This window comes from Sceloporus occidentalis, unplaced genomic scaffold, assembly GCF_023333645.1.
Source record: "Sceloporus occidentalis isolate IW3139 unplaced genomic scaffold, rSceOcc1.0.p SCAF_5, whole genome shotgun sequence".
Taxonomy (NCBI): Eukaryota; Metazoa; Chordata; class Lepidosauria; order Squamata; family Phrynosomatidae; genus Sceloporus; species Sceloporus occidentalis.
The window spans coordinates 129937638-129950494 of NW_028316985.1; the positions used below are offsets into that span (position 1 = coordinate 129937638).

General features: G+C 39.4%; 1 protein-coding gene across 2 annotated transcripts in view; it reads left to right on the top strand.

The window, feature by feature from the left end:
* VEGFC (vascular endothelial growth factor C) overlaps positions 1-7112 on the top strand; it is a 59600-nt gene extending 52488 nt beyond the window's left edge. For both annotated transcript variants that reach the window (XM_089527001.1, XM_089527002.1), the window contains exon 7: positions 6650-7112. In XM_089527001.1, coding sequence (XP_089383127.1) covers positions 6650-6764 — 115 coding nt within the window. In that variant the 3' untranslated portion in view covers positions 6765-7112. The remainder of the gene's footprint in view (positions 1-6649) is intronic.
* The last annotated feature ends 5745 nt before the right edge of the window (positions 7113-12857 follow it).

The window sequence follows — 12857 nt, forward strand, 5'->3', positions numbered from 1 at the left end:
TTTAAATTTTTAACAGGCATGATGTAACTTGAGATACAGGAGTGTATATATTATACAAATGAGTTAAGCTAGTGTGACAGGTTATACAGAAGGCTTTGCACAAGATGTGGCAAGCCAGTCCATGATGATCGCAGCTCCTGTGTACTATATTCCCCATTCTTTGCTGATTTCCTCATAGCTTTGTTAATTTGTTGAAAGAATTGGCTGTAATGCAACTATAATGTTACAAACATGGAATACCACCAAGATCTCTCCTGATCCAAACCTTGGGAGGAAGGGCAAGGGGCAATAATGTCCATATGCATACCTGTATCTGCCATTATTGGCTACCTTTGGAAACCTATTATAAAATTGCATGCTAGAATATTTCAAATCTAATTTCACTTGTTATATTGGTGTTAAAGATGCTGCTACAGTTTCATAGAAACAATTGTTTATAGTGTTGTAAACAGTGGTAGCATATCTTTAAGGGCAAATTTGATAAGTGAATTTGTATCCAAATTTATTGGTATCTTTACTAGGATTTTCAAAGGCAGATTCACCCTGGCTGTTCATATAAACTGTTGTTTCTGTTTAATAAAATCCTGAAGTCTTTGAAGCTGTTTACTGCTGTATAGTTTATAGAATCATAGAGTTGGAAGAGACCACAAGGGCCATCCAGTCCAACCCCCTGCCATGCAGGAAATCTAAATCAAAGCATCCCCAACAGATGACCATCCAGCCTCTGTTTAAAGACCTCTAAGGAAGGAGACTCCACTACACTCCGAGGGAGTTTGTTCCACTGTCAAACAGCCCTTGCTGTCAGGAAGTTCCTCCTAATGTTGAGGTAGAATCTTTTTTCCTGCAGTTTGCATCCATTGTTCTGCGTTCTAGTCTCTGGAGCAGCAGAAAACAAGTTTGCTCCCTCCTCAATATGGCATCCCTTCAAATATTTAAACAGGGCTATCATATCACCTCTTAACCTTCTCTTCTCCAGGCTAAACATCCCCAGCTCCCTAAGTTGTTCCTCATAGGGCATGGTTTCCAGACCCTTCACCATTTTAGTTGCCCTCCTTTGGACACGCTCCAGTTTCTCAATGTCTTTTTGAATTGTGGTGCCCAGAACTAGACAGAATATTCCAGGTGAGGCCTGACCAAAGCAGAATACAGTGGCACTATTACTTCCCTTGATCTAGACACTATACTTCTATTGATGCAGCCTAAAATCGCATTGGCCTTGTTAGCTGCCGCACTGTTGACTCATGTTCAACTTGTGGTCTACTTGGATACTCCCAGATCCCTTTCACGCGTAGTTTCATTCAGCCAGGTGTCCCCCATCCTATATCTGTGCATTTCATTTTTCTGCCCTAAGTGCAGTACCTTACATTTCTCCGTGTTGAATTTCATTTTGTTAGCTTTGGCCCAGTTTTATCACACCAAGGAAGAAATAGTACAGTCTCTTGAAAGAGAAACAAGAAACAGTCCTTATTCATATGAACTTTACAGGTGTGTAATGTTATCATTGCTTTTTGCATTATGTCACTATCTACCTTCTGGCAACCTTCAAAGTCCATATGGACCTTGGAGGCACATGGTGTGATATGGCACAACAGCCCATTGCTACTGCTATGTCCCATAATTTCACATTACCATCTCTTGTGTACCTGCTGCAGTCAGTTTTTCCAAAGTTGAGGACACCCTGGACTAACTCTCCACAGGGGCCCTCTTCCCCAGCATAGATGCATTCCCAATAGCTTGCACAAACAAACACTTGTGCACCCACAAGCTGTCAATATTTCAGTTTAAATGAAGAAGACAGCATAAGACAGCATAGGTCAACTGATTGACTGAGGGAGTGCAATGTGTTGCTTTAAACTCCCTACTCTTGCACACTCTGGAAGGAGATGGGGAGCGTGCATGCACGAGTGTGTCTGTATATGTGATGTGGTCCATAATCTATGAAATATAATGGGAGCAAAAAAGTTGCCAGTCCTTGATATAGACTATGGCTATCTCTGTTGTAGAAAGGGCAGATCCAAGAATGGTCCTGCAGTAATCCAAACAGACAAATATGGCACAATCTACCTGAACATCCCTACAGAAGTAGCTAATACTGCTTACCTTTGTGTCATAAGTTTGTAATTGGTGTTCCTGAAATGTGATTGAACACTGGCTTTTTTAAACTTGGTAGATCAGTCCCTTCCCAAGGGAAATGTGTCCATGTGAGCATTTCTTAACAGCCCTCTTAATAATTATCCTACAAGATGTCTTACCAAATAGTTTTATCCAGAGGATTGCTGTTGGTGCTAGCATTGCTTCTACTATTGCTTTGGCCTTGAGGTTAGAACAGGATACAATAGATTTTCCCAAAGTTTCCCCTTTATCTAGAAGAAAACATCCTGAATTCAGCCAACATAATTTTAGTTTGTTGTTACAGGCAGCAAAAGGTTTAGGTCTTAGGTGCAACCTTGTCCCATTCTTGGCTGTAGTTAATTTTCATGGCTTTGGGTATCTAGGTGTTTAAAGTTCTGTTACACATAATTGTGGAATTGTAGATGATTACAAATAGTAATGCATTGACAAATATTCCATCATTGCTACAAAACTATAAAAATAATCAGGCTGAGAGTTATTTTATGTGTTACAATAGTCCTATATTAAATGTTCTTTAATGTGAGAATTAATATATTAACCTATGGTGATTGTCATGTGTAACAAATAGCATGCCTAGACGTTTCCTCATACACACATGGTATAACCCTAGAACATGATACAATTCTTTAAATGCAGATGGTATCATAATATGTGATGATCTACATAGAGAACATTTCATATATGAGGAGTTTTATAGCGTGTGGGGTGGCTTCTGTGCATCCTTTGAGCTTGATTCCATCTACCCAAATTGATATCTTTACTTATAGAAACATTTCAAAGGTGAAGGATTGTAGATAACATATGCACTTAAGGAATATTCATCTTCTCCAAGCCACATGAAACCTGATACAGCTAAAGCCTTCAGCTCAAGACACAGGTTACAGCCAGGGGCATCACAAGGGAGGTGCAGATCACACCAGGAGATATCCTAACAGGGGCTAACACAACTGCTCCCAAAACATCTGCCTTTTGGCAGAAATGAGCTGTGGTGTTCAGCTACATTCCTTTAAAATATTGGAGCTCAACAGAAGAGATGGTGTGGAGCAGTGGATGGAGAAAGGAGAGGCCATGTTTAAAAAAAATTCAACATTTTAATTCTCTTTCAATTTTCTTTTTAAAAAAATCACATCTTACTAAATTTTTAACTATATGAAACAATGTATATGTAAATGGCCGTGCGTAAGATATTATAATTTAAAGGTATCATTTTAATGTAGAGAGGTCTTGTAGCACCTTTGATACTAACAGACAGAAAGAAGTTGGTAGCATGAGCTTTCATAGTCTAAAGTCTACTTACTCAGATACATAGTAGACTTTATCCTACATAAGCTCATGCTGCCAATTTCTTTCTTTCAGTTAGGGGCTAAACAGACCAGCACTAAACGCCGACATCGAGGTGAGTGGGGGCATAGCGACTGCATGCTGGCCACCCCAACTCCTTCCTGATGCCGGCGTCACGCCACACCCCTACCACATGACGAGTGGCATCACACTGTTTCTTTGGCACAACATTTAAACACACTGCACCAAAGAATTGGCAAAAAGCTGCCGCCACAGCGGCAAGGACATCTTTTTACCACTCTAAAAAGGAGCAGCATTTTGCTGGTTCTTTTTAGAGCAGCAAACTGCCAGATTGGGCCTGCAGCAACCTCATGCTAGGGGCCCGATCCGGCAGTTTGCTGCTCTAAAAAGAACTGGCAAAATGTGGTTGCTGTGGGCCCAGTCCAGAGCTGAAAGGGACGGCATCAAGCCGCCCCTTTAGGGCCGTCTGTTTTGCCCCATAGTCTCAAAGGTGCTACAAGGTCTCTATACATAATGATTCTATAGACTAACACGGCTATATCTTTGAATTCTAGGTATAATTTTAATTTTGGTAGTTGTTTACATTCATTGATATACGTAAACTACAATGTACTATTGCCATATACGTAAACTACAATATACTATTGCCATTACATTCATTGATATACGTAAACTACAATTTATAAGTAACATTAATACCAAAAACATGGCTAAGGATTCTGTATGGTGTGGTATGGGAGAAGATCAAGGGAGTGGGTGGCACCATCCTTAGTGATGCCACTAGTTACAGCACAAATCTGGTTTGGGCAGCCTTCTGGGTATAAATTGCATTGATCAGAAAGGATAGGAGCTAACCCTTGTCTCTATCCTTCCATTTCCCTCCCATTTTTGATGACGGCGGGAGAGACCCATGCTTCTACTATATTGGTGAACTGACAAATATTAATCAGGAGGAATGTCAGTATAACATTATTATGCTATGTTGCATGAAAACAGAAGAGACATTTTAAAAACAAATTTAAAATATATCTTTGTTGAAACCTGAAAGATATACTTTCACTTTTGATTCATTGCCAGTGTTTGAAAAAGAGCAATGACTAGTACTTTGTCTGCGTTATACACCAGAGGCTATTTGGCTTTGTCAGCAGGAGGTTATGTTAGGTCAACATGTTTTGACAACAAACTTAAGAAATTATTCTGCTATGACATACTTGTTTATAGATTTTCTTCTTCAGTTCTTGTAGAAACAAATTATCCAGTGATGCAAAATATTTATCTTGTAAGCCTGAAGTGTTAGCTGGTAAAATATTTGATTATTTCCCTGACTAAAATGATATAAATTACTGCCCTGTTTTCATCTCTTTTAAAAGTTGTTGTACATAATACGTGGTGAAACTGCATATTGCTTCCACTGGTATAACAGAATGAGTAAAAAAAAGTTATGTTTTGTAGAGGACATATTTCAAAATAGAGGCCATATTTCAAAAGTATACTATTTCCAAGAGAAATTATTGGCAAACTTAAAAAATAGCTCCAATCCATAGGAGAGCTCATTGTGGATGAATTATTTAGGTTCCCAAATCCTGTAAATAATATACTCAAGCCAACTTTAGTTGCAACTAGAGTAGTGCTGTTAAAATGAATTGTTGGAAAAGAATAACCTAATCTAACTGATTTCATCTGATTTACCCTAGTTAGGATTAAAGACGCAATTAGCCAAGAAACATAGTACTATTAAAAATATAGATAGTGTTAGCCTAGATAACTAGACAAGCTTTCATTATTATTATTTTTTATATTCATGGATGTTGGTTCATTGTATAGTTTGTTATACACACTTTGGGCAAGATCCTTCATCAGAGGCTACAAGGTATATGGTAATTTTAGGATAATGGAACTATGCAACTGACATGATACACAACCATGCTAGAGGGACACCATGCAGAATGTCTTGTTGTGAAACTGGAAGTTCCCATTGTGCATCAGGACATATTGCCTATCAGGACACGAGCATTGGGACCATTGTGTTGTGGCCACCCTGCTGGCTCGGCATGTATAATGGCCCCAATGGCATAGCTGTGTCTCCCCTCCTGAAAATGCTAACGTTGCACAAGGTTGCCTTTTAACCTTATGCATTCATAAGTCAGTTTACAGTGGCATAATTTCCCAACAGGATGTCAGCCCACATTAATAATGTGTGCTTATTATTAAAGGTCCACATTTATTTAAACTGTGAAAGAAACTGTCTGGTGTAATGGTTATTTTGCTGGACTAGAACTGTGGAGTTCCAGTTTAAAATCTCCTCTTAAAATACACATTACCTTAGCTGTCTAATGGAGGACTTTTAACTCCACCCACCCTCCCACATACAAATTGCAATTGTAAGTATTGATGTGAATTGTGACCATGATGTAAGGATAGGTGGGCTTTAATTCCTTTTTCCTCCCACACCAGTTAACACCAATTAAGACTTGATTAACTCTGTACATGAAGTTTGCATTGCCAGAATAGCTCAGTGGAACTCATAGGTCTGGATTGGAACCATAGCAGAGGGCAGAGGATTAATGCCCCTGTTGCACTTGCTATACTATACTAAGGTCCTGATCCAAATCACAGTATCCATGCTGATGGCTGGGGAGGGCTCTATATTCAGTACCAGAATTTAATGTGTAGAGGAGGTGTCAGCCTTACTGGTGTAGTCTCACAGCCTAACCTCCTCTGTAGACTTAGTGATAGTGAGTGGGTGGAAGATGAAAATGTATATATGTTGCTTTGAGCTTGTTGGAGGGAAGGCTGGATATAAATCCATTGACAATTTGTTGGATTGGGCTTATTTCATTCAGAGGAGTGAGTGGTGTGGTGAGCCACAAGCAACGCTTAAGCAGACAAGAGGCCCATTTGAGCCAAAATCCTGTTTCCCAGATGGCTAACAGAGTGGCTCAGAATAGCCCACAGTTGCCTTCTCCTCCCATCCCCACTCACTGCCAGAATTCAGTGCCATATTGCTTGTGAACATAAGCTTGCCATCATGCAGGGTGAATATCTTTTCCTAAAAATCCATATCAAAACCTAAGATGGACAAGTTAACTTGATGGCCTCATGCTCACAGTTAAAAAGTAATCTTAATTGCTCATCAAAGCAAAGTTAGCCGAACATCCTAGGTCCTTTTATATATTTTTAAATTCCAAAACCTGTTTTTCCCATCTTCTTTCAGTTGCTACAGACCACCATGTACAGTTCGAACGAAACGCTGTGAGCCTGGATTTTATTACAGTGAAGAAGTGTGCCGCTGTGTACCCACATATTGGAAAAGACCACTTATCAATTAGAGAAGCCAATAACCTGTGGCAATTTGGTGTACATTTTTTCTCTTTTTGTTTTAAGACTGCTAATATTTTGGATTTACTGTGCAGAAGAAACTTTATAGGATTATCAAAGACAGACTCATTTGTTCTCTGAGACACATGGGACACAAATGCTTTTTTTAAAAAAAAAACTGGGATTTTCTTCATTATAAAGAACTCACTATGGACTTAAATTTTGCTACTGGCCAAACATCCTAGGTTTTCTTCCTTGTGATTTTTTTTTATTAAAGATAATGACTATATAATTTATTTCCATTTAAAAAATATTGTACTGCATTCTTGTTTATAGCAGTAACAGTTGTTAAATCTCACTGTGATCAATATTTTTATATTGTACAAAGTATGTTTTAAATAAAATGAAATTGTATTATATGTTATTGAGCAAGTTTGGTGTTCTGTCTTGTTACCTAATCTCTATAGCAGCAATTCAGAACAATGTAATGTTAATTTTACTTGAGAAGACAACACATACTTATATCAATGAGCAAGCAAAAGATTATAGGAATGCTCTCAGGTTATGTGTTCAAACTGTGTATTCATTCAGATGTCTGTAAAATCTGACCTTAAATTCATACCTCATATGTACTCAGTCCCAGGAATCTTGCTTCATCCAAGTGTGTTGCTGTACCTGGGTAGAATGAACATACATTACTTATGTGGATTCACTCTGAAGTCCTTTGCTGTCAATTGCTGTCAAATCGGCTTCACCGTATGGCGACCCTGTGAATGAGAGATCTCTAAAACACCCTGTCATCAACAGCCCTGCTTTGGTCTTGCAGATTCAGGGCTATGGCTTTCTTAGTTTAGTCTGTCCACTTGTGAAGTTGTCTTTTTCTTTTTCTACTGCCTTCCAAGCATTGTCAGCTGGCATTCTGTATGTAGTCATGATGGTGGTGTTATTGTCATGATCTTAAATGCTCACCCCAGGTCCATCTGAACTATCAGCAGTCTCATTGAGTAAATGAGGTCTGTTCAGCTGCTGATCAAGGTGCAAGGAGAAGGATGTTTGCAGCCCTTCCTGCCAACAAGTAAGGCTTCAACAGTCAGAAGCAGGACCTCATTACAATCCCTCATCACAGCCTTTCTTGCTAGCAGGATAGGCTTGGAAATGTCATCTTTCTTGTATCCTCATCAGAGGGTGAACTGACCTCCTTTGCTCAGTGTAGATGGTAGGCTTGAGGGTCAGGCCAGGAGACATTACTTAGTTGTGCACTTGTAACTGAGGCGCGGTACATACCACCATAAAATGGCATACCAGCGCCGATTCTAGGGTTAGGGACCATGCGGCAACCACACAGTCCCTTACCCTAGAATATATGGGTGACATAACAATGGCGATGTCCTGTGTACACAAGCGCCACCATTGTTACGTAAGGACTGTGCAGCATCCGCATATTGCCGTACAGCGTATACGTAACAAATGTGCCAGTGGTGCACTTGTTACACTGCCCCTGCGGCTTAAAAAGAAGCTGCTTTTCTTGGGTTCTTTTTCCTCTGCAGGGAAGCCGTACGATTTGGCAGCTGCAGCTTCCCTCCAGAGGAAAAAAGACCGCCGGCAGGCTGCCCTTTTCAGACAGTCTGTCCCAGGCCTGAGTAGCTGATGTACACAGAGCAGGGGGAGAGGAATAAGTAGTGAAGATAGGAGAAGCATTAACAATCTAAGATGCACAGACGACACAATACTAATAGCAAAAACAAACACCTGGAGCATTACTAAAGAAGATCAAGGAGAAAAGTGCCAAAGTTGGATTAATGCTGAACATTTAAAATACCCAAAATAATGACAAGAATTCATCCTAGACAATGAGAAATTTGAAATTGTCAAAGAATCCCCATACCTTGATTCAAATATTAATCAGAACTGAGTCTGCAGCCAAGAAATCAAGATTCAGATTGGGAAGGGCAGCTATGAAAGAACTGGACAGGATTATAAAGTGAAAAGACATAACTCTGAAAACTAAAGTGAGGATTGTCCAATCCATTGTATATCCCATCATGTATGGATATGACAGCTGAACAGTGAAGAAAGCCAATAGGAAGAAAATTGACTCATTTGAGATGTGGTGCTGGAGAATAATACTGAGAATACTGTATATAGCCAAGAAGTGAAAACATGGGTTCTAGAACAGGTCTAGCCTGAACTCTCTCTGGAAGCTAAGATAACTAAACTGAAGCTATTGTACGTTGGTCACATCATGAGGCAAAATAAATAATTAGAAACAACAGTGGTGCTAGCAAAGGTGGAACGCTCAATCAAAGAGACCACAGACCTGAGCCTGAAAGACCTAAGCAGAGAGGTAGAGGATGGGAGCCTTGGAGATGTCTCATTGACAGGGTTGCCACCATTAATCAAAGTCGACTCAAGGGCAGTTAATAACTACAAGAAGCTGATGTGGGATATTGGTGATCAACTTTTCTAATGAGTCATGCCATCTCATGGTCTAAGTATGATTGTCACAGTTTGGTCATTTTGACTTCTAGGGAGAGTTCATGCTTGATTTGCTTTAAGACCAATTTTTTGGTCATTTTGGCAGTGATTATCTAAGTGTATTGTGTCAAAACATAAAGAAGAGAATAGTCTAGTCTTGCCTTTTCCATGCCTTGTTTTGTCATTTTCCACATATGCAGAGCTACAAGTTTGAATAGGAGAGCTTCTCTAGACATTAATGCTTACTATGCAACTGGGGGCTCCATGGAAGGGTGTGGGGGGGGGGTTGGTTCTTGATCACATGGAGAGTGTCCATGCATAGGGGAAATTCTACTATTCAAATTTGTCACTCTCAGGGTGAAGAGAGTGACAGACCTGAGGTGGGGTTAGTCTGTTCCCCTGTTGGCATGTTGCTTACACAAAGATAAAATGACTGCATAGGGCTTATATAGCCATGAAAAGCATAGTCCCATATGGAACACATAACCCTTTTTGGCCCAGAGATGGTATTATGTGATATCTTAAGGAACACTGTAATAGAAAGGGAGGTAATGCTGAGTATGGAAAATCTGAGCAAGGTCGGAATCTGAGAGTACAGAGAATGTTTGCGTATAACAGAGAATGTGGGCAGATGTTGACTTGCGATTCTCAGCATCCCTCACCACTGATATGCTGGCTAAGCTCATGGGCACTGTAGTCCAGCATTTGGGGGACCACACATGCCCACCCCTGCAGTATTGGAGGAGGAAATTTGGCCAATCACTTTTCCACGTTTTAACCAGCCAGCTCTAGAACCTTTTTTTTCTCCTACCATACCTCTACAGAGGTGCAGGGTTTCTTGTGCAGCTCACCACCCACCACTGAATTTATGCAGCATGGGAAGGAAAGTTATCCTCTCTCCTTTTTCTCAACAGTTCACCTTTGAGTTTTAGTTTGGGTTCATCTTTCACCAGTCTTGACCCCCTCTCCCTTCCCCCCACCCTCATACATGTAAATTCAGACCTGGTGAAAGAGCATGGAGAAGATTGTGAAATCTGCTCCCTCAAATTGCATCAATTATAATGGGTGCTATCCCCACAGTCCTCCTGTCTCCATTACTACCCTTCCGAAAACCAAAATCTTTGCAATCTCCAAGTTAGTAATGCCATCATTATTGCAGAAAACTTATGCTTGTTTTTATATCAAATAATGGCAACCCAGTGGTCAGTTGCACATGAAAAATGTTTTCCAGAGAAAGTGTCCATAATCTGTAAATTAACATATTTGCCCCAATCTGCAATAGCCCAATCTTTGTAGACAAAGGTTTTCCCATTAACTTCAATGAGGAGTGTGACTTCACATGTATGATGTGATATATGTAAGAAGATGTTTAACTCCTAGCCCTAGTAAGAATTGGTTTGCAGTGGATTTCTTTAAATGTATTTATTTAACAAAACTCAGGAGAAACCAAAGGTCATGTATATGTATGTGTTTCTGTGTTATACAGTTCAGGCCATTGACCACCAGTACCAGTGCCACAGTTCGGCTGAAGCAGAACTTTTAAGGCCACCTCATGAATTAGGATTGTTGTTAACAGCCCTTGAGTCAATCCCAACTCATAGTAACCCTGTGAATGAGACATCTCCAAGACTCCCTATCTTCCACTGCTCTGCTCAGGTCCTATAAATTCATACCCGTGACCTTCTTAATAGAGTCTATCCATCTAGCATTCAGTCTTCTTCTCTTTTTACATCCTTCCACTTTTCCTAGCATTATTGTCTTTTCCAGTGAGTCATTCCTTCTCATCACAACTTTATCATCTTGGCTTCCAGGGAGAGTTCAGGCTTGATCTGTTCTAGGACCCATTTGTGTGTCTTTTTGACTATCTGTGGTATTCTTAGCATTCTTCTCTAGCATCACATCTCAAATGAATTTTCCTCCTATCCACTTCCCTCACTATCAAGCTCTCACAATCATATATGATAATAAGGAAAACAATGGCTTGTACAATTATAACTTTCGTGTTCAGTTTTACATTTTTACAGTTTAGAATCTTTTCTAATTCTTTCATAGCTGCCCTCCCCATTCCCAGTCTTCTTCTTATTTCTTGGCTGCAGTCCCCATTGTGATCAATGTTTGACTCAAGATATGAGAACTCTTTTACTATTTCTATTTTCTCATTATGTAGGTTGAATCTGTATAGTTCCTCCGTGGTCATAATTTTTGTTTTCTTTATGTTGAGCCTGCCTTTGCACTTTTTTCTTTGATATTTATTAGTAGTTGTTCCTCGTCTGTGATATTTTCTGCTAGTAGTGTGATGTTGTCTGGTTATCTCATATTATTGATATTGCTTCCTCCTATCTTTACTCCTTATTAAGATGAAAATTAGGATGAATTAGGATGGAAATGTTAAGAATCTTATAGGGATGTTTAGAACAATCTCTTCTCATAGTTTTTGTGGGTTTTTCGGGCTATGTGGCCATGTTCCAGAAAAGTTTCTTCCTGACGTTTCGCCAGCATCTGTGGCTGGCATCTTCAGAGAATGTTTGCCTGGAAAGGACTTGGGTATATTGAAATCTCTTCTCATTTTTCATCCAGTTTTCACTTCTGAAATAACCTGATTCTGGTTGCAGAGCTTCATTACTGCATTAGTTATACAGCATTATTTTGAATATGATGTGACTTTTAAAGATCATTGCTGCATATTTCTGTCCTCACTTACTTACCAGTCAATCTTACATATTAATATCTGAAATACTGGAGATAACCTTTCTTTGATCAAACGTTTGTATGTATGAATACAGTAATTTGTATTTATGCTTTATTTCTTCATAGTGTTCTTCAACGATGTTTGAAATATGGCACGGAAATAAGTAAGTATTGTTGTTTTCTTTAAAAAAAATAATCCATGGAAGTATCTTAAAATCTGCCTGTATTGGTACCAAGTGATATTATAAAAACGTTGACTGTCCAAGTGCTTCAGGTGTAAAGAATGCAGGTAACCCTTAAAGCCCCCATTGTAGATGGTCAGCATAGCTTCTGTGACTCTCATTTCCTTGCATCTGCCTCCTGAATCATTCTAGCTGCTGGTGTGTGTGTGTGTGTGTGTGTGTGTGTGTGTGTGTGTGTGTGTATGTATTTACCAAGGATGTAATTGGGGATGTCACCACAGTTAGGACTGTCATAGGCAAGTCTACCACAGTCAGGATCCTTGTTGTTGTTACTGATGCAAATATGCCCTGTTGCAGACCCATCAAATTCTAAAAGAAATTATATTTAAACAGTTTTTGTTCAAATTGTACAACTTCTAAGATGGATGGCCATCTGTCGGGGATGATTTGATTGTGATTTCCTGCATGGCAGGGGGTTAGACTGGATGGTCCTTGTGGTCTCTTCCAACTCTATGATTCTAATGCATGGATTACTTTAACACAAAAATCAGCAGTTAATGTGATACAATTAACCCATGAATGATCAATTTTTAAAAAATCTCCACATAAAATCAGAATAAAAATGAAGAGACAGATGGAGCATGGACCAGTCTGCTGAAGACTATAGACCTGGGAAAATCAACTACTCTCTAGTTTGTTGTGAAACATTTGCCAAATAGGAACTTCCTTTTTTGATTTTGTGAATTCTCTTGTAGGAAT